The following is a 27,273-nucleotide window of genomic DNA, read 5'->3' on the forward strand; positions in this document are numbered from 1 at the left end:
AAATGCTCCCATAAATGAAAGTCAAGAGGTTTGAGTTCAGGAGAGCGTGGAGTCCATGGAATTCGTCCGCCTCTACCAATCCATCGGTAACCGAATCTGTTGTTGAGAAGCGTACGAACGCTTTCACTGAAATGTGCAGGAGCTCCATCGTGCATGAACCACATGTTGTGTCGTTCTTGTAAAGGCACATGTTCTAGCAGCACAGGTAGAGTATCCCGTATGAAATCATGGCGGTGAATCGAGGAAGTTCAGTACATACTGAAGAAACTAAAATGACTTTTAAGATGGAAATTAAGCGTTTCACGACACATGTCCACATCACATCTTTTCTTTATTTGTGTGTGAGAAATGCTTCCTGTATAATGGGGCCAGACTGGTTCGTCTCTAACACCAACTCGCTCACCTTACATCTCACATTACAGGCAGTTATACACTGGTGTGACACAAGTTAAGGGACAGCGGTATGGACACATACAGATGGCGGTGGTATCGCTCACACGAGATATAAAAAGGGAAATGCACTGTTGAAGCTGTCATTTGTACTCAGGTGAGCCAAGTGAAGAGGTTTCCGACGTGATTATGACCGCACGACGGGAATCAACCGACTTTGAACTCGGAATGGTATTTGGAGCTAGACGCATGGAATATTCCGTTTCGGAAGCCGCTAGGGATTTCAATATTGTGAGATCTGCAGTGAGTGTGCCGAGAATACCACATTTCAGGTATTACCAAATTTTCGGTATTACAGCGCAGCCATCACTTAAAGATCGAGAGCAGCGGCATGTGCCTTGAGTTGTCAGTGCTAACAGACAAGCAACACTGCATGAAATAACCGCAGAAATCAATGTGGGACGTAAGACGAACGTATCCGTTAGGATAATGTGACGAAATGAGGCGTTAGCAGGCTGTGGTAGCAGGCTGCAGACATGAGTTTTTTTGCTAAGACATCGTCAGCAGCGCCTCTCCTGGACTCGTGGCCGTATCGGTTGGACCCAAACTGACTGGAAAATTGTGGCATGGTCAGATGAGTCCCGATATCAGTTATAAGAGCTGATGGTACGGTTTTAGTGTGGCTCAGACTCCACGAAGCCATAATTCCGGGCTGTAACAAGTCTCAGTGCAAGCTAGTGAAGGCTCCATAATGGTGCGAGCTGTTTTTACATGGAACTGAAGAAATGATTATGTTCCGCTAATTGGACACAATTTGTAGCTATTTATCTACTTCACGTTCCCACACAGTAATGAAATTCATACGGATGAAAATGCGCCATATCGTTGGGGCACAGTTGTCCATGATTGCTTTGAGGAACATTCTGAACGATTCGAGCGAATGATTTAGCCACCAACATCGCTAGACATAAGTCCCGTCGAATATTTAGGGGACATAATCAGGAGGTTATTTCGTGCACAAAATCCAACACCGGAAATACCTTCGCAATTGTGGACAGCTCAGAGGCAGCATGGCTCAATATTTCTGCAGGGGACTCCCAGCGGCTTGTTGAGACCATTCCACGTCGAGATGCTGCAATACCCCGGACAAAAGGTCCGACACGATTTTAGGAGGTACCCCGACTTTATATTTTACTCACAGCAAGTAGTGGCAACGCATGAGAGTACTTTATCGTATCACACTATACTGACACTGATACGAAAATTAAAAAAAAAAGGGAAGGAAAACGGAGAAAGACGAGGAAAAGGAAGAAAAAGGAGTAAAAAGTTTCTAAGAAAGATATGAGAGTTATTCTAAACTATGTGGGTACTATAGGGATGAGGAACAGAATTTCCACTTCTCCCCCGCTACCAACCACATGTTTTTTTTATTTGTTCTGATTTTAAGCAGCATCCAAGTAACTACCAGAACATTAGTTTCAGAGACTGGAATGGGGTATCGGTTCTCATAAAATGTCGAAACTGAGAACTGTACAAGGGTAATCCCAAAAGTAAGATCTCCTATTTTTTTATAAGTACGTAGACCTGTTTATTTCTACAATGGTTTACATCAGTCTACAGCTCGAACATTTAGCTATTTTTCGACATAATCACCATTTCTGTCGATGCATTTTTGTAGACGCTGTGGCAGTTTTTGTATATCCATGTCATACCATCTCATCGCCATGCTGTTCAGAAAGTTATGAACCTCTTCTTTCACCTCGTCGTCGGAGCTGAATCGCTTTCCGGCAAAATGTTCTTTTAACGAGGGAACAGGTGATAGTCACTGGGCGCCAAGTCAAGGCTATAGGGTGGGTGGGTGAATATGTTCCACTGAAACTGTTGCAGGAGAGCAATGGTTTGCTGAGCTATGTGTGGACGACTGTTGTCATGGAGAATGTGTACGCTCTTGCTCAACATTCCTCTTCTCCGGTACTTAATTGCGCGTTTGAGTTTTTTCAGAGTCTCAGAATCATGTCAGCGTAAATTGGTTCCCAGCGATTCAGATCCGACGACGAGGTGAAAGAAGAGGGTCATAACTTTCTGAACAGCATGGCGGCGAGCTGGTATGACATGGGCATACAAAAACTGCCACAGAGTCTACAAAAAAGCATCGACAGAAATGGTGATTATGTCGAAAAATAGCTAAATGTTCAAGCTGTAAACTGATGTAAACCATTTTAGAAATAAACAGGTCTATGTATTTATAAAAAAGTAGGAGACCTTACTTTTGGGATTACTCTCGTACATTGATACCGCAATACACACAGCCATTTATGAAACTAGTTTTCGCAACGCTAGTTTCAAGAAACTAGTTTCGTAACGCACAGTCTCCGGGGAAACTAGGTTTCGGATATTTATTTAACTATGCCTCGTGCTAGCAAAAAAGTTAAGTATTGGTATTTGTTGGGGGGGGGGGGGGGGGGTGTTGGGTTCTTTGGGGAAGGAGACCAGACAGCGAGGTTCAAAATGGTTCAAATGGCTCTGAGCACTATGGGACTTAACATCCGTGGTCATCAGTCCCCTAGAACTTAGAAGTACTTAAACCTAACTAACCTAAGGACATCACACACATCCATGCTCGAGGCAGGATTCGAACCTGCGACCGTAGCAGTCACGCGGTTCCGGACTGAGCGCCTAGAACCGCGAGACCACCGCGGCCGGCGACAGCGAGGTCATCGGTCTCATCGGATTAGGGAAGCATGGGGAAGGAAGTCAGCCGTGCCCTTTCAAAGGAACCATCCCGGCATTTGCCTGCAGCGATTTAGGGAAATCACGGAAAACCTAAATCAGGATGGCCGGACGCGGGATTGAACCGTCGTCCTCCCGAATGCGATGGTATTTGTTATCAACACAATATTTCTCTAGATGGCTTTTCTCCTTTACATTTGACACAAGCCTTGAAGAAAATAACATCCAAAATTTAAAACACGTTCTTTAATGTGGCAACGGATCAACTGCAAAATAATATTATGAAAAGATATTGTTATTTTACTTATACGTCTCCCTGCGTAGTTACATTAAATCGATGACCTGTATTAAAATTTTTATGACTCTAGAAGGACCTGCTAAAGTGCAGACATTAGTCATGATTATGATAAGGTGGACGTAATTTTGTATGAGTGCTGTTATCCTCGAAATATACAAGAGTATGAACACGTTAGACCATGAGTATCAGTTACACGAAAATAACTGTAACTATTTCGTATATTCAGCCCAGCTGTGACTTTCGCCCTTTATCTGATACAGTAACGGGTGCACGTAGAGCGCATTCGGACGGTGTACGGCTCTGCACGTCTCTGCACAAACTGTATGGTGTAGCGTAAACAATAGCTCCGACAACTTAAAGGATTTTCCAAGTGTTTACGAGCAAAAACAGCCAGCGACAACTAGGAACGCATTAAACTCTTTCATTTGTGAAAGATATGTGAAGCAAACTGTTTCAGTGTCACTGTTCCCTTTGTGGTTGTCACTGAAGGCACACAGATGGAATAGGTCACAATCGATGTCTGTGGCTTAGTGAGTCTATGAGGATGGAAAAGTAGGTTTTATTTTCGGCTACACGTGTCGCGGTTATCCCTCCAAAGGTGTGAGTTACTTCTGTATTTCCCACCAACTAACCACAAACAGCACCACTGTCCTGCTTGTGCGGACGATATGGGGTTGTAAGGGGTGCAGCACTGGGGACGATTATATATATATACTAAGGAAACATCTTTAACACAATTAAGTAGAGGGAATAAAATCTTATTTCGTTCGTAAGCTTCAGGAAGATCACTTACCTCTGTACTTTGAGAGGCACTGTATGTCCAGTACATTACACTCTCTTGTGTTGCCTGAAATACAGAAAAGGTCAAGTTATCAAATATTAAGAAGCTTTTACTGCACAAATTCTTAATTTTTTACATCATCACACTTATTTTCTGAATACTCTGTACCCCTCAAATTATTGGTGTCCGCTAAATGATACACTCCGGGCAGCTTCAGACCCGAACCGTAACATTTGCTATAAAAGTGTTTTCTCCTTTTATATGATAAAGTTATATTCAGGAACGCTAATTTTGATGGGTGTCATTTTGACATACTTAAGCAACTGTTTTATGGCGTAATTTTATTCAAGATATTGAAATCTTCCAAAGAATACAGAAAATAATTAATTATTCGTCAGCAAAAAATTATACGGTTTGAAGATTTGATGCGTTTACAAGTTTACATTTACAGCTTAATTCAGTATTTGTACACCAGAAGATTACAGTAACGTTGTGTCTTACACGGAAAAATTTTGTCGACTAATATAAAATAATATGTTAAAATACTGCCTTCACTGGGTTTTGTTTAATGTTACATTTTTGTAATGGTATCAGTAAAAATTTTGCTCAGCTATGTCGCATGTCAAAGTGTCAACATCATCTTCAACATCACTTTCATCACTGCTGATGCAGTTCACGCTATTTGTCTCTGACTATGCACATTTACAATATGCCAAAGCGGCACCCGCCACAATATGAACTTTTACAGGTCCAACTACCAACTGTAGAAGAAAAGAAACTTTATAGCAAATGTTACTGCGTTATTAATTTTTACACTGAACGCTGTCGGACTATTATGTAATATGTATTAAACGATCTGGAACAGCATCGGGTATGTTAGTTCATATTTTATTACTAATTTAATATTAAGGAAACTAGAGCCAGAACTCAACCTGAAATGAAACTGCAGTGCTGGATGGAATATAATTTGCTTTTGACTAGGCTAACGCAAACCAATGAACTCTTATTACATATTCAGTTGTGTTGTGCTTGTGGTCTTCAGTCCAGAGACTGGTTTGAAGCAGCTTTCCATGCTACTCTATCCTGTGCAAGCTTCTTCATCTCCCAGTACCTACTGTAACCTACATCCTTCTGAATCTGCTTTGTGTATCCGTCTCTTTGTCTCCTTCTACGATTTTGACACTCCACTATGCCCTCCAATACTAAATTTGTGATCCCTTGATGCCTCAGAACATGTCCTACCAACCGATCCCTTCTTCTAGTTAAGTTGTGCCACGAATTTCTCTTCTTCCCAATTCTATTCAGTACCTCCTCATTAGTTATGTGGTATACCCATCTAATCTTCAGTATTCTTCTGTAGCGCCACATTTCAAAAGCTTCTACTCTCTTCTTGTCCAAACTACTCATCGTCCATGTTTCACTTCCATACATGGCTACACTCCATACAATTACTTTCAGTAAGGACTTCCTTACACTTAAATCTATACTCGATGTTAACAAATTTCTCTTCTTCAGAAACGCTTTCCTTGCCATTGCCAGTCTACATTTTATATCCTTTCTTCTTCAACCATCATCAGTTATTTTGATCCACAAATAGCAAAACTCCTTTACTACTTTAAGTGTCTCATTTCCCAATCTAATTCCCTCAGCATCACCCGACTTAATTCGACTACATTCCATTATCCTCGTTTTGCTTTTTTTGATGTTCATCTTATATCCTTCTTTCAAGACGCTGTCCATTCCGTTCAACTGCTCTTCCAGGTTCTTTGCTGTCTCTACATCTACATCTACATGATGTGCTTGGCAGAGGGTTCACCGAACCACAATCATACTATCTCTCTACTATTCCACACCCGAACAGCGAGCGGGAAAAACGAACACCTAAACCTTTCTGTTCGACCTCTGATTTCTCTTATTTTATTTTGATGATCATTCCTACCTATGTAGGTTGGGCTCAACAAAATATTTTCGCATTCGGAAGAGAAAGTTGGTGACTGAAATTTCGTAAAAAAGGTCTCGCCGTGACGAAAAACGTCTATGCTGTAATGACTTCCATCCCAACTCGTGTATCATATCTGCCACACTCTCTCCCCTACAACGTGATAATACAAAACGAGCTGAGCTTTTTTGCACCCTTTCGATGTTCTCCGTCAATCCCACCTGGTAAGGATCCCACACCGCGCAGCAATATTCTAACAGAGGACGAACGAGTGTAGTGTAAGCTGTCTCTTTAGTGGACTTGTTGCATCTTGTAAGTGTCCTGCCAATGAAACGCAACCTTTGGCTCGCCTTCCCGACAATATTATCTATGTGGTCCTTCCAACTGAAGTTGTTCGTAATTTTAACACCCAGGTACTTAGTTGAATTGACAACCTTGAGAATTGTACTATTTATCGAGTAATCGAATTCCAACGGATTTCTTTTGGAACTCATGTGGATCATCTCACACTTTTCGTTATTTAGCGTCAACTGCCACCTGACACACCATACAGCAATCTTTTCTAAATCGCTTTGCAATTGATACTGGTCTTCGGATGACCTTACAAGACGGTAAATTACAGCATCATCTGCGAACAATCTAAGAGAACTGCTCAGATTGTCACCCAGGTCATTTATATACACTCCTGGAAATGGAAAAAAGAACACATTGATACCGGTGTGTCAGACCCACCATACTTGCTCCGGACACTGCGAGAGGGCTGTACAAGCAATGATAACACGCACGGTACAGCGGACACACCAGGAACCGAGGTGTTGGCCGTCGAATGGCGCTAGCTGCGCAGCATTTGTGCACCGCCGCCGTCAGTGTCAGCCAGTTTGCCGTGGCATACGGAGCTCCATCGCAGTCTTTAACACTGGTAGCATGCCGCGACAGCGTGGACGTGAACCGTATGTGCAGTTGACGGACTTTGAGCGAGGGCGTATAGTGGGCATGCGGGAGGCCGGGTGGACGTACCGCCGAATTGCTCAACACGTCGACCTGGGACCGGACCGCAGCGACGCACGGATGCACGCCAAGACCGTAGGATCCTACGCAGTGCCGTAGGGGACCGCACCGCCACTTCCCAGCAAATTATGGACACTGTTGCTCCTGGGGTATCGGCGAGGACCATTCGCAACCGTCTCCATGAAGCTGGGCTACGGTCCCGCACACCGTTAGGCCGTCTTCCGCTCACGCCCCAACATCGTGCAGCCCGCCTCCAGTAGTGTCGCGACAGGCGTGAATGGAGGGACGAATGGAGACGTGTCGTCTTCAGCGATGAGAGTCGCTTCTGCCTTGGTGCCAATGATGGTCGTATGCGTGTTTGGCGCCGTGCAGGTGAGCGCCACAATCAGGACTGCATACGACCGAGGCACACAGGGCCAACACCCGGCATCATGGTGTGGCGAGCGATCTCCTACACTGGCTGTACACCTCTGGTGATCGTCGAGGGGACACTGAATAGTGCATGGTACATCCAAACCATCATCGAACCCATCGTTCTACCATTCCTAGACCGGCAAGGGAAGTTGCTGTTCCAACAGGACAATGCACGTCCGCATGTATCCCGTGCCACCCAACGTGCTCTAGAAGGTGTAAGTCAACTACCCTGGCCAGCAAGATCTCCGGATCTGTCCCCCATTGAGCATGTTTGGGACTGGATGAAGCGTCGTCTCACGCGGTCTGCACGTCCAGCACGAACGCTGGTCCAACTGAGGCGCCAGGTGGAAATGGCATGGCAAGCCGTGCCACAGGACTACATCCAGCATCTCTACGATCGTCTCCATGGGAGAATAGCAGCCTGCATTGCTGCGAAAGATGGATATACACTGTACTAGTGCCGACATTGTGCATGCTCTGTTGCCTGTGTCTATGTGCCTGTGGTTCTGTCAGTGTGATCATGTGATGTATCTGACCCCAGGAATGTGTCAATAAAGTTTCCCCTTCCTGGGACAGTGAATTCACGGTGTTCTTATTTCAATTTCCAGTAGTATAGATCAGGAATAGCAGAGGTCCCAGGACGCTTCCCTGGGGAACACCTGATATTACTTCAGTTTTACTCGATGATTTGCCGTCTATTACTACGAACTGCGACCTTTCTGACAGGAAATCACGAATCCAGTCGCACAACTGAGGCGATACCCCATAGCTCCGCAGCTTGATTAGAAGTCGCTTGTGAGGAACGGTGTCAAAAGCTTTCCGGAAATCTAGAAATACGGAATCAACTTGAGATCCCCTGTCGATAGCGGCCATTACTTCGTGCGAATAAAGAGCTAGCTGCGTTGCACAAGAGCGATGTTTTCTGAAGCCATGCTGATTACGAGTCAATAGATCGTCTCTGATAGAATTACAATGTCATCGGCGAACCTCAAAGTTTTTATATCTTCTCCATCGATTTTAATTCCTACTCTGAATTTTTCTTTTGTTTCCTTTAGTGCTGGCTCAATATAGAGATTAACATTGGGGATAGGCTAAAACCCTGTCTCACTCCCTTCCCCTTTCATGCCCCTCGATTTTTATAACTGCCATCTGGTTTCTGTACGAATTGTAAATAACCTTTTGCTCCCTGCATTTGACCCTTGCCATCTTCATAATTTTAAAGAGAGTATTGCAGTGAACATGTAAGGTGTCAGGCAAATCCAATAGCTTCCATGTAAACCCTGACATGATAGAAAATCCGTCAGTATGTCACATAGCTCCAAATAAATCCTGACATTAAATTAACCAAAGTAATACGATCAACGAGTAAGCCTAAATGCACGTCATACCTTCCCACCGTGAAACAGACACAGTTCCGAAGGGAGAAACGGGAACAGAAGCTGAGAGCAGAATCGTGTAGACTAGGAGGCCCTACAATAAGGGACGGACACCCACCTCACCAGCCGACCGCCAAGACCACCCCCAGCCCATGTTAAAAGATAGTGTCCACCAGAAGAACAGTATAGATCTTACGGTAACACTAAAAGGGCCACACCAGCTGCAAGTTTTAGCGTGAGACTTTTTCGCGTCTCCGTTACGTAGCAAACATTAAAAACATTGCCCCACCACGAAAAAATTTAAGTTTCTCATTGGATAGATAGAATTTTTGTAGGCAGAGCTTAAGGTTAACATTGAGACCCTGATTGGTCAGCTGAAAACACAGCCAGATAGCTTTTCTTAAGCATACTTCGGTAAATTATAGTAAAGAGAAGTTAAGAATTGCTTCCGAGATGGCGAGGTGTGTGGAGCTGCGCCGCCCGCCACCCTCTGATGCTCCCTAACCAACGACAAGGTAATGAATGCACGCAAGGAAGCAAAGCGCATAAGGCTTCACTCTGAACTTCAGAAGTCTCATCTGTTACATCATCTTTTTGCGTAATAGTAGTGTCGATCGTCGATTAAAGTTCATGGTATACTTGAAGTTAAAATCTGAATCGCGACGATTTTTCTGTTATATAATTATTGAGAAGCCACATCAGCCACTGTAATTTACGACATGTTAGATAAGTAATTAAAGATAATTGAGGGTCACTGGAGACCATTTTTGATAGTTTTCTCTTTTATGAAACTTAACTTAAAAGTAGCTTATAGATGTGATACGGCATAGGTCACCCTTCGATCCATTGTAGAACTTGGAAACACAGGGAGTATTCGTTCACATTTTTGTTGAACGCAGTTGGTTTTTATCATCCTGTATTAAAACATTTCCTTTTATCAGTATTGCAATTTATAGACAATGTTTTGGGAGTAGAGTAAAAATTCCAATGGTGAACTTAACTACTTTTTCGACGTTATTTTACCAGCTAACTACAAACAGGAAAGCCTTGAACCCCTTCCACTAAATTTAGTTAGTATTAAGATTCTTTTACAGAGAGTGCAGTGGGGCTGACACTGAAACCATTCAGTATTTGGTTATATCATCGCTAGTCTCACTGAACTCTTCTGAACTCTACATATCATGTGTGGTCTGGCGACTCCTTACCAGCAACAGGTCCCAGGTTCAAACTAGTCAATTCCCTAAAAAACACGCTCAGAGCGTCGTTGCGCGAAAGTGGTAGGGAGACACGATTTAGAACAAACAGACACCACGCTTAATGTTAGAAACATTGTCAGAAATGTTCTCTAAGTCTACAAATTCTAGAAACGTAGGTTGCCTTTCCTTAATCTATTTCCTAAGGTAAGTCGTAGGGTCAGTATTGCCTCCCGTGTTCCAACATTTCTACGGAATCCAAACTAATCTTCCCCGATTTCAGCTACTAACAATATTTCCATTCGTCTGCAAAAATTTCGTGTTATTATTTTGCAGCCGTGGCTTATTAAACTGATAGTTCGGTAATTTTCACATCTGTCAACACCTGCTTTCTTTGGGATTGGAATTATTATATTCTTCATGAAGTCTGAGGGTACTTCGCCTGTCTCATACATCTTGCTCACCAGTAAAGGTTTGTTAGGTCTGGATCTCCCAAGGCTGTCAGTAGTTCTAATCGAATGTCGTCTACTCCCGGGGACTTGTTTCGACTTAGGTCTTTCAGTGCTCTGTCAAACTCTTCACACAGTATCATATCTCCGATTTTATCTTCATCTACATCCTCTTCCATTTCTATAATATTGTTCCCAAGTACATCACCCTCTTCCACCTTTCTGGTTTTCCTTCTTTGCTTAGAACTGGGTTTCCATCTGAGCTCTTGATATTCATACAAGTGGTGCTCATTTCTTCGAAAGTCTCTTTAATTTTCCTGTAGCCAGCATCTGTGTTACCCCTAGTGATAAACACCTCTACATCCTTACATTTCTCCTCTAGCCATCCTTGCTTAGCCATTTTGCACTTCCTGTCGATCTCATTTTTGAGATGTTTGTATTCATTTTTTCTTGCTTCATTTTCTGCATTTTTTTATCTGTCCTCCTTTCATCAATTAAATTCAATATTTCTGCTTGCCCTCGTCTTTTTACCTGCTTTATCCTCTGATGCTTTCACTATTTCATCTCTCAAAGGTACCCATTCTTGTTCTACTGTATTTCTTTCCCCCACACCTGTCAACTGTTCCCTTATGCTCTCCCTGAAATTCTAAACAACCTCTGGCTTAGTCTGTTTATCCAAGTTCCATCTCCTTAAATTCCCTCCTTTTTGTAGTTTCTTCACTTTTCATCTACAGTTCATAACCAATAGATTGTGGTCAGAGTCCACATCTGCCCCTGGAAATGTCTTACAATTTAAAACTTGGCTCCTAAATCTCTGTCTTACCATTATATAATCTATCTGAAACCTTCCAGTGTCTCCAGGTCTCTTCCCATGTGTACAACCTTCATTCGTTTTTCTTGAACCAAGTGTTAGCTATGGTTAATTTATGCTGTGTGCAAAATTCTCATCATACATTTCATCAATCTCTTCGTCATCTGCGAAGCTAGTTGGCATATAAACTTGTACTACTATGGTAGGCGTGGGTTTCGTGTCTATCTTGGCCACAATAATGCGTTCACTACGCTATTTGTTGTATCTTACCCATACTCCTATTTTTTTAGTCGTTATTAAACCTACTCCTGCACTACCCCTATTTGATTTTGTATGTATAACACAGCATTTATCTGACCAGAAGTCCTGTTCCTTCTGCCACCGAACTTCACAAATTCCCACTATATCTAACTTTAACCTATCCAATTCCCTTTTTAAATTTTCTAACCTACCTGCCCGATTAAGGGATCTGACATTCCATGCTCCGATCCGTAGAACGGCAGTTTTCTTTCTCCTGATAACAACGTCCTCTTGAGTAGTCCCCGCCCGGAGATCCGAATGGGGGACTATTTTACGGCTGTAGTTTCCCCTTGCTTTCAGCCGTTCGCAGTACCAGAACAACAAGGCCATTTTGGTTAATGTTACAAGGCCAGATCAGTCAATCATCCAGACTGTTGCCCCTGCAACTACTGAAAAGGCTGCTGCCCCTCTTCAGGAACCACACGTTTGTCTGGCCTCTCAACAGATACCCTTCTGTTGTGGTTACACCTACTGTACAGCTATCTGTGTTGCTGAGGCACGCTAGCGTCCCCACCGACGGCAAGGTTCATGGTTCATGGGGGGGATTATTCAGTTATACGGCCATATTACTACCTTACTGTTAGTAATGAAAACGGGATTCGATACATTAGGGAGTCTGTGCAGAGATACCCAGGTTGGGTAACAAGGGAGCAACGTGTAAGGGTCCGTGATTCCACAAGCGTAGATGCTAGTATCCGTTACCCAGATCGATAGTAGACAGGAGACGATTGTCGAGAGCTGCAGGTGGCAGTGTAGTACTGGAGAGTGTCGAATGAGAGGTATTACTGGCGAGATGGGCAAGAATTGTGGTCGAGTGAGTAGTAAACGGTAAATTCACCGGGGTATGACAAATGAACGCGTCCCCCTGATCGTCGTGGGGTGGACCCTCACCGATAGCGATTCGCGAGTGATATGAAACCGAAGTGACAAGTGCCGAATTACGTGTTTCGCGTCGGCCAGCAACAACCATGGATTGCAGTGAGGATTGTTCTGAATGTTAACCATCATCATTGTGTGTGACGAAGTACATAAAAGCCACAATCAATAAAAGATATAACCATAATTAAACGTGTAGGGTGAAGGTAGCAACTACGCATAAGTCGTGTGTTAGTAGATAATACATATCAGTTTATACATCGCAACCTTTGTGGTCCTTGATATTATACAAACTTTCAATGATTCCAGTATTCAGTCTCAGAACAGCAGCACTCGGCTGAAATAGCCCCGAAACCACAGCAGAAAAACCGATGGCCGTTCATCCATTTAGCACACGGTCATATTAATATAATAATTAGTTGTTTGGCGGTTTCGGTAATCACACACAAAACCCAATAAAGGAATTTAAACGGGGGTGTTTCAAATGGATGGGAGTACAGGCTGGACGCACAGAGCCCCAAGTTCGTGTGGCTAGCAGTGGGGTGGTGTGGTGGTCCGGACCTGGTCAGCAGCTACTGGAACTTGTTATCACCGCTGGTAGCAGTCAATCGTTTCGTGTCCTACACACAGCTCAACAGCGCATTTCGAAAGACAGTGCTCGCATCATCAGGTTGTTAAGCTCACCTCATCGAGATAAAACATTAAAAAGTATACAAAAAATTTGCAGCATTCATGAAACGACTAAAAGACCCCTGTCGTTTTTAAAATCGTTTTTAACTGATTTCATTTCTCTTAATGAAGGACGATCCTTCACCATACAACATTGACCTTGTGGAGCCTATAAACTTCCTACCTTGATAAAGCAGTGCCTCTCTCCCACAGAGTGCCTAGCCAACTGAAACCACACAAGAGTTTTAATTGGAACTAGCCCAATATTTTATTATGAAATGCGCAACGGAACTCTGACCACCAAACGATCAGGGAACAAATTTTGCTATTTATTTTCTAGTGCATTTATCATACAAGGCAACTATGGTTAATGAGCACAGGAGACAGAATGGAGAGCTGGAATGCACATAAGGGGGAAAATCTACTAAATTAACTTGAATAATAATTGACGTATGTTATCAAAAGATGAATGCATTCCTCGACTTCAGCAAACATTTAACATAAAGATTATCCAGTTCCTTAGCAGGCACTAGCACACTGGACTCGCATTCGGGAGGACGACTGTTCAATCCCGCGTCCGGTCATCCTGATTTAGGTTTTCCGTGATTTCCCTAAATCGCTCCAGGCAAATGCTGGGATGGTTCCTTTGAAAGGACACGGCCGACTTCCTTCCCCTTCCTTCCCTAATCTGATGAGCCAGTGACCTCGCTGTCTGGTCTCTTCCCCCAAAACAACCCAACCCAACCATTAGCAGGGATTCGTTCCCTACAACATCTTTAATCACCATATTTATTCAGCAAGGATAATGTCATCAGAGGAAACGACCACACATGCTCGTGTGCTCAACCAAAAATATTAAGATATTCGGTACAGATGGAAAAGCAGATATTAGAAGGAAAGTTCACCATGGCTATTTAAATTCGAATAAACTCTATAATTCTCATAAAAGCGTCGTCAAACATGACCTATATATTCGCGAAATCTACTTAGAACACGAGGTATGAAGTGAATCGTGAAGACAGAGTGAGCCCTAGCAGAAATTACGTTGGCAAAATTTGCACACGTGAAGCAAAGTGATTCGGTTGGTGAATTCAGTGAGTAAGTCGAAAAACCAAACGAACTCCGATCCAAAATATTCGATTCACGTGCGTACAGTGGCTGTACATGTTACTCACCAGACTTGTAGATCGCGACTGCCAAACACAGCAGAAACCGCAACCTGACCCGACTCAGTGGACCAATAGGACCACCACAGTGGCGCCGAGCGTTTTCTCCATTCAGAAAGAAGCTGAAGCAACGCCTGGGAACGTTGCTTACAATTTTCCACCCATCTAACGCCCAAAATTTGAAAATTCGCTAGCCTTGCGCTTTGGTCTGAGAGACCAACAGCAAGGGGAACCGTTCAAGAAGAGTGAGACAGACAGGCAGGCGCCATCTCCAAACTGTCACCACAATCCACGCTCGGAAACTTAAATTCAGCGCCCTTTCTTACGCCTCACTACAAGGAGAAACCAAGAAGGCTGCACACATTTTAATAATGTATACGTGATTTCAATCCTTCGCACATTCATGTATCATAAAGCCTTAGTAATATGGATAATGTGGTACGTGGTACGCTGATATCAAACATAATCAGAATTGAAATAAGAATAGCACTTAATTTGATTCTCGACGGAATCTCTCTCCCTGGCATGATTACACGGAAAAATACTCAAAGGAAAGGCACTCTCTCGAGCCCAGTGAAATTTCGATGATCATAACATCATGAAAGGTGGATAAACTGATGCCTTTCGCGACTGCTGGCTGAGGTCGGCGGCTTTAACATAAGACAAGGACTCAAAGACCAATGCGTTTTTATTTGATTTTATTTTGCGAACCCCGAAAATGTGTTGAGTTACTTTTTATAGTTTCATCCCCATCTGCTGAATTTGACAACCAGATGATGAGCGCATGCTCTCTTGGAAGGCTCGATTGTAGTACACAAAACAGCTAAATGCCACCAATTATTACTGTCAATATGTATCAATCCCTACCTCACATTCTGAAAATGGATAACATTGTATTGTTCTGAACATGCGGGAGTGGGTTCGTGTCTTGGGCAGGCGGATGGCGACTGGCGTCTTGGCTCCAGGAGAGGCCGTGCTAACGGTAAGCAGATGGATTCTAGCCGTGGTGTGTTATCTTCAACGGTACTGCGCAAGAAAAGTGTTGGTCTCGACAAAACATCGGTTAAGCGTTCACTTGCGGACTGTTTGCTATTCACTTTCATGTTGTGCTAACTGTTGGAGGCTTCCGTGCTTTTCTGTTTACTATTGTCCCAATGGCGGGGCTGTCGCAAGGCCTGAGTATGTTTGGCTGAAATATATGTGATTTGCTGAAGATCTGTGTGGATTAGACCCTGGGATCAGGGAAGGGATGCTCTTACACTATTGCTTAGCGGTGTTTCAGTGGGTGATTCTTTATGTCTGATCGGTCGGTTTAGTGCTTGATTTTGCTGGATCTGTCTGTCTTTTCTATAGTCAAGCACAATGTAGACCTTCTTTGTTGTTTAAATTGTCTAATTCATGCTACCTTTAGCTGATTGGCAGAGTTAACGTTAGCTGCGTATCCAATTACTGTTCATCTAGCTTGTGTAATTATTTAATTGTAGGCTTGTTGATTTACCATGTGCTGTACTGTTTGAGTTAAGGGCCAGGAATTTTACCAGGTTGACACTTTGTTTAAGATATCCATACGTACTTGTTCGATTTGAGCGCAAATAATGTTTTCTTCTGAAACTTCCTGGCAGATTAAAACTGTGTGCCGGTCCGAGACTCGAACTCGGGACCTTCGCCTTTCGCAGGCAAGTGCTCTACCACTGAGCTACCCAAGCACGACTCACGCCCCGTCCTCACAGCTTTACTTCTGCCAGTACCTCGTCCGCTACCTTCGAAACTTAACAGAAGCTCTTCTGCGAACCTTGCAGAACTAAACTTTGCAGAACTAGCACTCCTGAAAGAAAGGATATTGTGGAGACATGGCTTAGCCACAGCCTGGGGGATGTTTCAAGAAAGAAGTTTTCAATCTACAGCGGAGTGTGCGCTGATATGAAACTTCCTGGCAGATGAAAACTGTGTGCCGGACCGAGACTCGAACTCGGGACCTTTGCCTTTCGCGGGCAAGTGCTCTACCACTTTTTTCTTCTGTTTTTATTATGCTCACGCGCTCTAATTCGCTGGATTGTGGTGTTAATAAATGTTTTCAATTTTGGTAAGTATTTACGACATGACAGTTCCCAGCGACTTAGCCCTCCGAATGTTTCCTCTGCCCAGGATTGGTAGATCGAATAACTAATGATGAGTTACTGAATCGAAATGGGGAAAAGAGAAATTTATGGCACGATTCGACATAAGGGATCGGCTGACATGACACATCCCGAGGCATCAACGAATAGTGAGTTTGGTAATGGAGGAAAGTGCGTGTGTGTGTGGGGAGGGGGGGGGGGGGGGAGGATTGTAGGTGTGGACGTAAACATGAACGTGGTATGCAGGTTCAAATGTGTGCAGGTTGCAGTGGCTATGAAGAGATGAAGAGTCTCGCACAGGACAGAGTAGCGCAGAGAGCCTCATGAGTACGCACAACAGAGGTGACGAGAGCGGTAGAGGTTTGTGGCACTGACCCCTGCTAGGGAAGTAGAAGGGCACGCAGTCGCAGAGCGCGGCGATGCTGCTGATGCGGCAGTTCATGAGGCAGTCGCTGTAAGAGTAGTAGCCGGCGAAGAGGTCGGCCAGCTCGCTCTGGAAGAGGCAGCCGCGCCGCTGCTGGCTGTAGCCGCGCACGCTCTCCGTGCTCCACGTGCTGGTGGCGCCCAGCCGCAGGAACACCTCGGTGCCCGGCGGCACCAGCTTCTCCGTCAGGCTGCCGCTCGGCGTGTCCGGGTAGTCGCGCGGGTTGAACACCAGCACCTGCGCACGATGCGGCCGCCTCGCCTGCACCACTCTGTCCGAAACCCACTTCACGAGCTACACGTAAAATGTCCGCAAAACTGGTGCTCCAGCTCCATGTCTGTGAACATGTGTGACCTTAGGTCAGTTAAAGAAATATTTTGCTTGTTGTTGTTGTTGTTGTAGTCTTTAGTCCTGAGACTGGTTTGATGCAGCTCTCCATGGTACTCTATCCTGTGCAAGCTTCTTCATCTCCCAGTACTTACTGCAACCTACATCCTTCTGAATCTGCTTAGTGCATTCATCTCTCGGTCTCCCTCTACGACAGAATTACAATGTCATCGGCGAACCTCAAAGTTTTTATTTCTTCTCCATGGATTTTAATACCTACTCCGAATTTTTCTTTTGTTTCTTTTACTGCTTGGTCAATATACAGATTGAATAACATCGGGGAGAGGCTACAACCCTGTCTCACTCCCTTCCCAACCACTGCTTACCTCTCATGCCCCTCGACTCTTATAACTGCCATCTGCTTTCTGTACAAATTGTAAATAGCCTTTCGCTCCCTGTATTTTACCGCTGCCACATTTGGAATTTGAAAGAGAATATTCCAGTCAAAATTGTCAAAAGCTTTCTTTAAGTCTACAAATGCTAGAAACGTATTTTTGCCTTTCCTTAATCTTTCTTCTAAGATAAGTCGTAAGGTCAGTATTGCCTCACGTGTTCCATTATTTCTACGGAATCCAAACTGATCTTCCCCGAGGTCGGCTTCTACCACTTTTTCCATTCGTCTGCAAAGAATTCGCGTTAGTATTTTGCAACTGTGACTTATGAAACTGATAGTTCGGTAATTTTCACATCTGTCAACACCTGCTTCCTTTGGGATTGGAATTATTATATTATATTATGCTTACGAAGCTGAAATAAGTAAATACACTGGTGCTCAAATCTTAAGGACGAGAGTAACATTCAGACGACGTGTCACAGAAAAGTAACACAGCTATATGAAACTTAGATCAGGCGTAGAAGAAGCTGTTACAGTTTGTACAGAAGCTAACTGAAAGAAATATGCAGTGAGACGAACAGTACTAACACTTTTATTCAAAGACAATAATTTCAATGAAGCCATTGCAATTTATGATGCTCTCATACACAGTTAGACATTACAAATGGTGAGACGTGGTTTTTAATAGCATGTGTGACCACCACAGACGGTGACGCATGTTCTGAATGTGCTCCCATACTGGCAACAAGGTTGCTAAGATGTTCTTCTGGCAGGCCATTCCCCTCCTAGACCAGCACGATTGACAAGTGCTGGATGGTCGTTGGAGAGTGTGGATGTGCTGCAGTACGTTTCCCCACCGCATTCCACATGTGCTCCGTAGACTTAAGTCGGGGGAAGCGACAGACCAGCCCATATTCCCTCGTCCGAAGAGCTTGCACAGTTTGATGTGGTCGGTCGCTGTCATCCATAAAAATGACGGCCACGACCGAATGCATCCGTGAAAAGACGCTCATGCTTAAGGAGTACAACATTTGTGGATGCGTTCATTGTCCACATCTCACGTCATGTTACGTCCAGCATTTTCATTTTGGTGGTCCAGGTGTTACGCTGTGAGGAGGCGTAACGTGGCATGGGTGTACTGACCGCCAAATCTTTGAACACGGTACACTCACCGGTCATCATTATTCTGAAACTGTACTGCTTCCCCACGTTCGTCTTTTCAGGGGCGCATTCAGCCCTGACTTCATTTTTGTGGATGACAATGCACGACCACGTCACATTGCGCTGATGGAGGAGCCCTCGGAACGTGAGGATATTCGACCAATCGATTGGGCTGCCCATTCCCCAGACTAAATGCCATCGGACAAGTGCAGGTGGCGTAGGGGAGACGTACTGGAGCATTCCCACATGCTCCAGCAATCATCCAGCACTTGTCAATCGCGGTGATGGAGGAATGGAACGCCCTACCTCAAGACCCCCGTACCAACCTTAGGGCCAGCATCGGAGCACGTCGCAGAACGTGCACTATCATCCGCAGTGGTCACACACGCTGTTAAGAGCCACGTCATGTGTTTTCCAATGTCCAGGGAACAATCATAAATCACGGTGAGTTCACACTAATTATTGTTCGTGAATAAGTAATTTCTGTTCCTCTCATTCCGTATATCTTTGCCTCCTTAACTGTACTGTGATAGTTCTTTCTATGTATAGCCCACGTTTCATCGAGCTAAGTATTTGGCAGCGACACATCACAACAGAGTTACTTTCGTCTTTACACTTTGCTCGCATATTGTAAATTACAGTTCTCAGCCACATTTTGCTGTTTTCATGTGAAGGCTCTGTAGCTGCCTAGTCAGCAGGGCGGACTGCCAAGAGGTCCAGTGAATTCTCAGTACTTTCTTAATGGAGGTTCTCGATCGTTGTCCATTATGCCTCGTGTGGCAAATGAGGAGCTACTTACATGAGAAGTAGCGGCTTCAAGGTCTGGAAATGTTCAAATGTGTGTGAATTTCTAAGGGACCAAACTGCTTAGGTCATCGGTACCTAGACTTACACAATACTTAACTAACTTGCGCTAAGAACATCTCGAAAGGAGGACTCGAACCTCCGGCGGGAGGGTCCGCGCAGTCAGTGACATGGCGCCTCTAACCGCGCGGCCAATGTCTGCAGAGCCGACAATGGCCAGGGGAGAGATGTGCTGACCCCATCCCCCTCCATTCGCATCAAATTGACTCCATTGGCTAAGGATGACATGGCGGTTGATTGTCCGACATGACCAGTTTTCAGCTAGAACGACTGAGCAATAGCTCATGTGAAGGCTAATCTCAGGAACTACTGTAGGTATTTTGATAAGTTTTCACTAATACATAGACTGATTCACGAGGAAAGTCTATGTATATAATTAATACCACTATACCAGACAAGGTGTCCGGCCGTAGGTACTTAGCACAACCCATTCGAAGCCAGGTTAGGCCGCTAGTAGGTAATAATTGACTCTTCTGTGAACTTGGTCTGCCACTGGCCGACAGGTATGGAATATATGCGGCGCCCTGCAGAAGATGTTGATGAGGATTACTTCACGACTGCAACGAGATAGCACACCATCTAGACGACGTAAAATGGCTCTGAGCACTATGGGACTCAACTGCTGTGGTCATTAGTCCCCTAGAACTTAGAACTACTTAAACCTAACTAACCTAAGGACATCACACACATCCATGCCCGAGGCAGGATTCGAACCTGCGACCGTAGCAGTCGCACGGTTCCGGACTGCGCGCCTAGAACCGCGAGACCACCGCGGCCGGCAGGCGACGTCATCCGGCTAAATACCGAAGAAGTGTTCAAAATCATCATACAGCGGGAAAATCTAAATTCACACAGAAAATGCAGATGTGCTACGGGGTACTACACAATACTGTGTTGCTTCACGCCATGTGTTGTAACATCCTTGGATTGTTGACCACGAAGTGCTGCTGCTCAAGCCTTTCCTAGTTTTCGGTGGCGGCCCTTGTGTGAGCTCATAAATATGCGAAGATGGTGAACAAGGCGGAAGGGGGGGGGGGCCTGCTTGCGGCTGTGTGCTGTCTAACTTTCTCATCATCTTCAAAGATATTCGTAAGAGCTCTTGACAATTAGTTGGAGAGTCCTCTCTCAGTTCTACATTTACCCTCGAGGACAAGAGGCGTCCAGCATTGTTGTAAGACACCGCCCCGAAACATCTCTCAGCCGCCGTCCTGCTGAACCCGTGGAACTGCTTGCCTAAGGGGTGTGCTGATAACTGGTGGCATCGTCTTCGTCTCCCATCAGACTTCACACAACTTAAAAAAAAAAAAAAAAAAAAAAAATGGTTCAAGTGGCTCTGGGCACTATGGGACTTAACATCTATGGTCATCAGTCCTCCGGAATATGATATTATCATTGTGAGACAACTTACCTGTTTATCCAAATTGGTGGAAATGTTAGAACCCGCTGAAAATTTGAACGGCTCTCCTTCGTTCATAGAGGCGCCCTGTTACAGGAAATGTTCTGCTTTGTGTCGGTTGGAGCCTAGGTCGGGTGGGAAACCCATGAGGAACGATGGTATTATCTGCTTTCTGAATCTCAGCAGGCAGAACTTGGTCGATGCCTTCTTCAGTATTTGGTAGGAGCCCTGGTTTCGAGGTCGAAAGCTTAATGAGTACCGAGCATAAGACTCTGGGATGTGGCCACCTCACCCTCTTTCTCGGAAGTTCGGACATCAGACTTTGCGCGTTAGGAAGACGCCAACGGTTTTTACATTGGGTTCAACCACTTGCCATCTGGAGTCTCGTTATAGTTTCATTATTCATTACGTTCGACAAAGACATATCTACAATAATGTGCCACCGTTGTAGCACGCTGCGAGCAGTTGTTTCGAGCAGGTGTGTGCTAGCAGCGTCGTGGTGCCGCAAGCCACATCCGACATCGGCCGTGTGGTCAGAAGACGTTGCAAGCATGCACATTTGCTGCTTTGACTGAATTCTCATCAGTGTAGTGATCTCGCTGATCTTTGTGGTTCATAAAGAAAGGTTTCCCCGAAAAGTATCTCCACTGTACACGTTAAATTTATTTGCTGAAGTAACGCCACAATGTTTGGCATTCATTAACCAGTACTTATTTAGTGTTTAATTAAAAAAAACGAGTTTCCCTTTGTGTGTCAGGTGACCACAAATAGTCACACTATGTGATCAAAAGTATCCTGACACCTGGACAACTGGCTGAAAATGACTTACAAGTTTGTGGCGCCCTCCACCGGTAATACTGGAATTCAATACGGTGTTGGCCCACCCTTAGCCTTGATGACAGCTTCCACTCTCGCAGGAATACGTTCAGTCAGGTGCTGGAAGGTTTCTTGGAGAATGGCAGCACATTCTTCACAGAGTGCGGCACTGGGGAGGGGTCCCGTGAGGCCTGGCACGAAGTCGGCGTTCCAAAACATCCCGGATGTGTTCCATAGGATTCAGGTCAGGACTCTGTGCAGGCCAATGCATTACAGGGTTGTCATTGTCGTGTAACCACTCCACCACAGGCTGTGCATTATAAATAGGTGCTCGATCGTGTTGAAAGATGCAATCGCCATCCCCGAATTGCTCTTCAACGCTGGGAAGCAAGAAGGTACTTAAAACATCAATATAGACCTGTGCTGTCATAGTGCTACCCAAAACAACATGGGGTGCAAGCCCCCTCCATGAAAAACACGACACAATAACACCACTGCCGCCGAAATTTACTCTTGGCACTACACACGATGGCAGATGACATTCACTGGGCACTCGCCATACCCACACTCTGCCATCGGGTCGCCACATTGTGTACCGCGATTCGTCACTCCACACAACGTTTTTCCGCCGTTCAATCGTCCAGTGTTTACGCTCCTTACACCAGCATGACGGGTGGCTTATGAGCAGCCGTTCGACGATGAAATCCAAGTTTTCTCATCGCCCGCGTAACTGTCATATTACTTGCAGTGGATCCTAATGCAGTTTGGAACTCCTGTGTGATGCTCTGGATCGATGTCTGCTTATTACACGTTACGACCCTCTTCAAGTGTTGGCAGTCTCTATCAGCCAACAGACGAGGTCGGCGTGTGCGCTTTTGTGCTGTAGGTGTCCCTTCATGTTTCCACTTCATTATCACATCGGAAACAGTGGACCTAGAATTGTTAAGGAGTGTGTAAATCTCGCGTACAGACGTATAAGAGAAGTGACACCCAGTCTCCTGACCACGTTCGAAGTTCGTGAGTTCCGCGGAGCGCCCCATTCTGCTCTCTCACGATGTCTAATTACTACTCAGGTCACTGATATGGAGTACCTGCCAGTAGGTGGCAGCACAATGCACCTAATAGGAAAAACGTATGTTTCTGGGGGTGTCCGGATACTTTTGATTACATGGCGTATCTGTAGTGAATTCTTAGGTGCAACAGTGTCGTCTCCCTTCTATAAATTGCGCTCCTCATACGTATGGTTTCGCGGCCGCGGTATGGAGTGTGCTGTTCATCTACAGGCGTGGTGGTGGCGACGCGATCGAGGAAACGAGTCGCTGGAAATTTGTGGTAAGTTCCTATAGGACCAAACTGCTGAGGTCATCTGTCCCTAGGCCTACACACTCACACTACTTAAACTAACTTACGGGTAAGGACAACACACACAGCCATGCCCGAGGGAGGACTCGAACCTTCGACGGGGGGAGCAGCGCGAATCGTGGCAAGGCGCCTAAGACCGCGCGGCCATGAGGCGTTGCTGGGGGAAGCAGTGAGCTTGGACGGCGACGTCCTCCTCTCTGGGTGTCGAAGGGCGTCACGTGGCTGATTTGTGGAGAGGCATACTGTCTTTGAGTACTGAGAAGTTTATATGTGCACAACTGCTTTCTGCGTCCAGACCTTTCCTTAGTGTAGATCGCAATCGAGTATTCCCGAATTGATTAATTTGTCGAGTGGTAATCTAGTTGCGCGTGGTTGCTGATTCCTGGCTGCAGAATCAACACCCCTTGTTGCTTGTTCGTCTAGGGAGAATTTTGACTCCGAGGAATACTCCTCTTGTCTGAAAGCGAAGATAGAAATTTTTAAAGTAGCACGATCGTTTCGGGCATAAAAGTGTTTCTCTGTCCCGCCTTTGTAAACCGGAGAGGAGCCGAGTTGAGTTGCACACTTCGTGTGTGTGTATAACACGTTCACTCGGCGTTATCTGTCTCACTGAGCGGTGTGAGTGCGGCAGTGTTGAGCGTGCAGTAGCGGCCAGGACTCAGAAGCACCTTTAGCCTGTTCCAGCATCACCAGCAGGTTGGTCTACCGCCTTATGGGGTTCTTGGGTCATTGTGCCTTTGCAGCTGTCCTACACGCCACGCTGTCTTCGCCAAGGAGGTCGCCACTTGCTAACTTAGTTAATAGTAATCTATTGTTTCATGTAACTGCTATTTTCCTCATTCTAAAGGCATAAGTGATCAGTGGAGGTCACCGCTCGCTGACTGGCGTAATTGTAATCTCGTAACTCTCTCATGTAACTGCTGTTTTTTCTCATTCTACCAACAGCCTAAGCGGCCAGTTATTCTATGACAGTTTGGTACCCCTTGTTTTAAAAGTGTAATGTTTTTAAGCTTGGCCACTTCTTTTTTCAGTGGTCAGAGAAGCTGCTGCTGTTGTAAACTGCTCATTCTTTTGGTTTAGTAGTTTATTTAATGTCGCGTTCTCCCCGTCCCCCCCCCCCCCCACCCCGCCCTCCCCCCATCGGGATCGGGGCCTGTAATGGCATTGGCTTAGAGCATAGAGCACCACTCGCTTGGTTTGGCCACAGTTGACTGTGTTTCGTAGACGTGGTGCACATGTGTAAACAGATTGTTTTTAGTTACTTCTTACTTTGTTAGGTTATCGTTCTGTTGGGTTCTGTTAATTATGTTTATCGTTACCACTCAGATTTTGGAAGAGGAAAAGTATATATAATCTGCAGTATGTGGCATAAGCCGGTTGCTAAAGGAATTTATCTCTGTCGAAAATTCTAGACACGAATTGTTAACTGTGATCGGTCTTGCAGAGCGTAGAGTTCCTTAATACTGAACTTTAAGGGGCGTAGGAGAGAAAAGACCGCAGCGCCAAATATTAAATTTTTTCCCACTCACTCAATTTCAAGTTCAGATACAAAGCCAGAATTTGTTTCTCAATGGAGATATACAGGCAGTGCCTCCTCCTGACGTTTCATATTTATACCCTTTTTAAATTCTAAAATTGAGGCTGTTGCGCCTTAGTTTCATGGTTGTTTAAATATCGAGTGAACAACCCGTCACTGCCTCCTAAGCTGTGCCCTTTGTTAAAATATATACAGTTTGTGGTTTACATGATAATATTCGGTCGTAATTTGAAATTAGTGGATTCCATTTTTATGTGATTGTCTATAAAATGTTACAATTTTATAAAAGACCCTGCTTCATTTTATAGATGTTACTGGTATCGATTTTTTTCCCTTTATGTTTAAAGTATTTGTCGCTGACCTCAGAATTGTTTCTCTTAGTAAATTCTGTCAATTGGTGAAGAATGTGTACTTTAAATGCCGCGTGGGATTAGCCGTGCGGTCTAAGGCGCTGCAGTCACGGCCTGTGTGTTTGGTCCCGGCGGAGGTTCGACTCCTCCCTCGGGCATGGGTGTGTGTCTTTGTCCTTACGATAATTTAGGTTAAGTAGTGTGTAAGCGTAGGGACTGATGACCGTAGCAGTTAAGTCCCATAAGATTTCACACACATTTGGACATTTTTTGTGCTTAAAACCCTAGCCCATTCCTTTCACATGATAAATTTGGTTGAGCCCCAGTCTGAAAGGTCAGATTTCCTACAGTGAAATAATTTTTCAGCAATATAAATGTTCTTTGTTTCATACACGAATTTTTTAATGATAGTGTTTTATGTATCCCCTGTCTACTCAGCAATTTCCTAATTAGTTTCGCTTATCATCCAGGTTAACTAAGGTGCCGCCTTCCGCATTCTCTTCTTCCTGCCACTTGTGGCCACTATTCACGATGAAAAAAACGAATGTGTTGGGGCCCTTTATGACACTAACTCTGGCTCTGAAAGCGATAGTGGCATTGCGTCATCTTTGGAGACCTAGCACCGCTATTCTGAATCCAAACAATGCAAACTGTGAGCTCTGTGTCCTGTCGTACAACGAACACAGACAGCTGTCTGCATATAGTAGGCGCGCTACATCAACTGGGAGTGTTAAAACGCCGTCACCACAAGATAACAACCTGAAAATGAATGCGTGAATGTCATCTTATCTAGATGTTCATTGCTATAAACATATCCCATCTACAATTGCTTTTGGTGATTACACGTAAAGATCCTTATCACTCAAGATGCGTAATACACACATGCTCATAAATTAATGATAATGCTGATACATTGTGAAACAAATGCTCTGGTTGGCGATTTGCGGGTTTAAATCACCTCGGGGTATGACCATGCGGTGCATTTGACCTGCGGTCGCCGCACGGTGGCGCTGGCAGCAGTCCACATACGCAGAGGTGTGTTGATGCATATCAGAGTACGGTGCAGCGAGTAAGTGTGCAGACGTTTTCAGACGTGCTAATGGTGACTGTGTGTTGAAAATGGCTCAAAGAACATATTGATGACGTGATGAGGGGTAGAATACTAGCGCGACTGGAGGCTGGTCGAACACAGCAGTACGTAGCATGGGCCCTCCGAGTGCCACAAAGTGTGATCTCAAGATTATGGTACCAGTGGTGCCAGGTTATGTTCACGGACAAGTCCAGGTATAGTCTGAACAGTGAGTCTCGCCGGGTTTTCATCTGACGTGAACCAGGAACCAGATACCGACCCCTTAATGTCCTTGAAAATGTCCTGTAGGGAGGTCGTACTTTGATGATGTGGGGTGGGATTATGATTGGTGCACGTACACCCCTGCATGTCTCTTACAGAGGAACTGTAACAGGTCAGGTGTATCGGGACGTCATTTTGCACCAGTATGTCCACCTTTTCAGGACGGCAGTGGGTGATGGATGATAACGCACGGCCCCAAGGAGCTGCCATCGTGGAGGAGTACCTTTAAACAGAAGATGTCAGGTGAATGGAGTGGTCTGCCTGTTCTCCAGACCTAAACCCTATCGAGCACCTCTGGGATGCTCTCGGTCGACATATCGCTGCACGTCTTCACACTCCTAGGACACTGCAGGAGCTCCGATAGGCATTGCTGCAAGAATGGGAGGCTATACCCGAGTAGCTGCTCGACCACCTGATCCAGAATATGCCAACCCGTTGTGCGGCCTGTGTACGTGTGCATGGTGATCATATCCCATATTGATGTCAGGGTACATGCGCAGGAAACTGTGGCGTTTTGTAGCATATGTGTTCTGGGACGGTTTTCTCAACTTGTCACCGATACCGTGGACTTACAGATCTGTGTCATGTGTGTTCCCTATGTGCCTATGCTATTAGCGCCAGTTTTGTGTAGTGCCACGTTATGTGGCACCACATTCTGCAATTATACTTAATTTATGAGCATGAGTGTATGTCAGCTATACGTTATTCACTTAAAGCAGCGACACCATTGCATGGGTGTCAATCTTTGACTTCTACCCTTCGCTAATTTCCTTC

At 44.9% G+C, this 27,273-nt stretch overlaps 1 protein-coding gene across 1 annotated transcript in view; it reads right to left on the reverse strand.

Annotated features, from left to right (window-relative positions):
* The window catches only part of LOC126276055 (sodium channel protein Nach-like), a 159,662-nt gene that overhangs the window by 66,858 nt on the left and 65,531 nt on the right, over positions 1-27,273 (reverse strand). The window contains 2 exon segments of the mRNA XM_049977250.1: positions 4,212-4,265; positions 16,893-17,178. Of these exon segments, the coding sequence (XP_049833207.1) occupies positions 4,212-4,265; positions 16,893-17,178 (340 nt within the window).

Source organism: Schistocerca gregaria, chromosome 1 (genome assembly GCF_023897955.1).
Source record: "Schistocerca gregaria isolate iqSchGreg1 chromosome 1, iqSchGreg1.2, whole genome shotgun sequence".
In the NCBI taxonomy this organism is placed as follows: domain Eukaryota; kingdom Metazoa; phylum Arthropoda; class Insecta; order Orthoptera; family Acrididae; genus Schistocerca; species Schistocerca gregaria.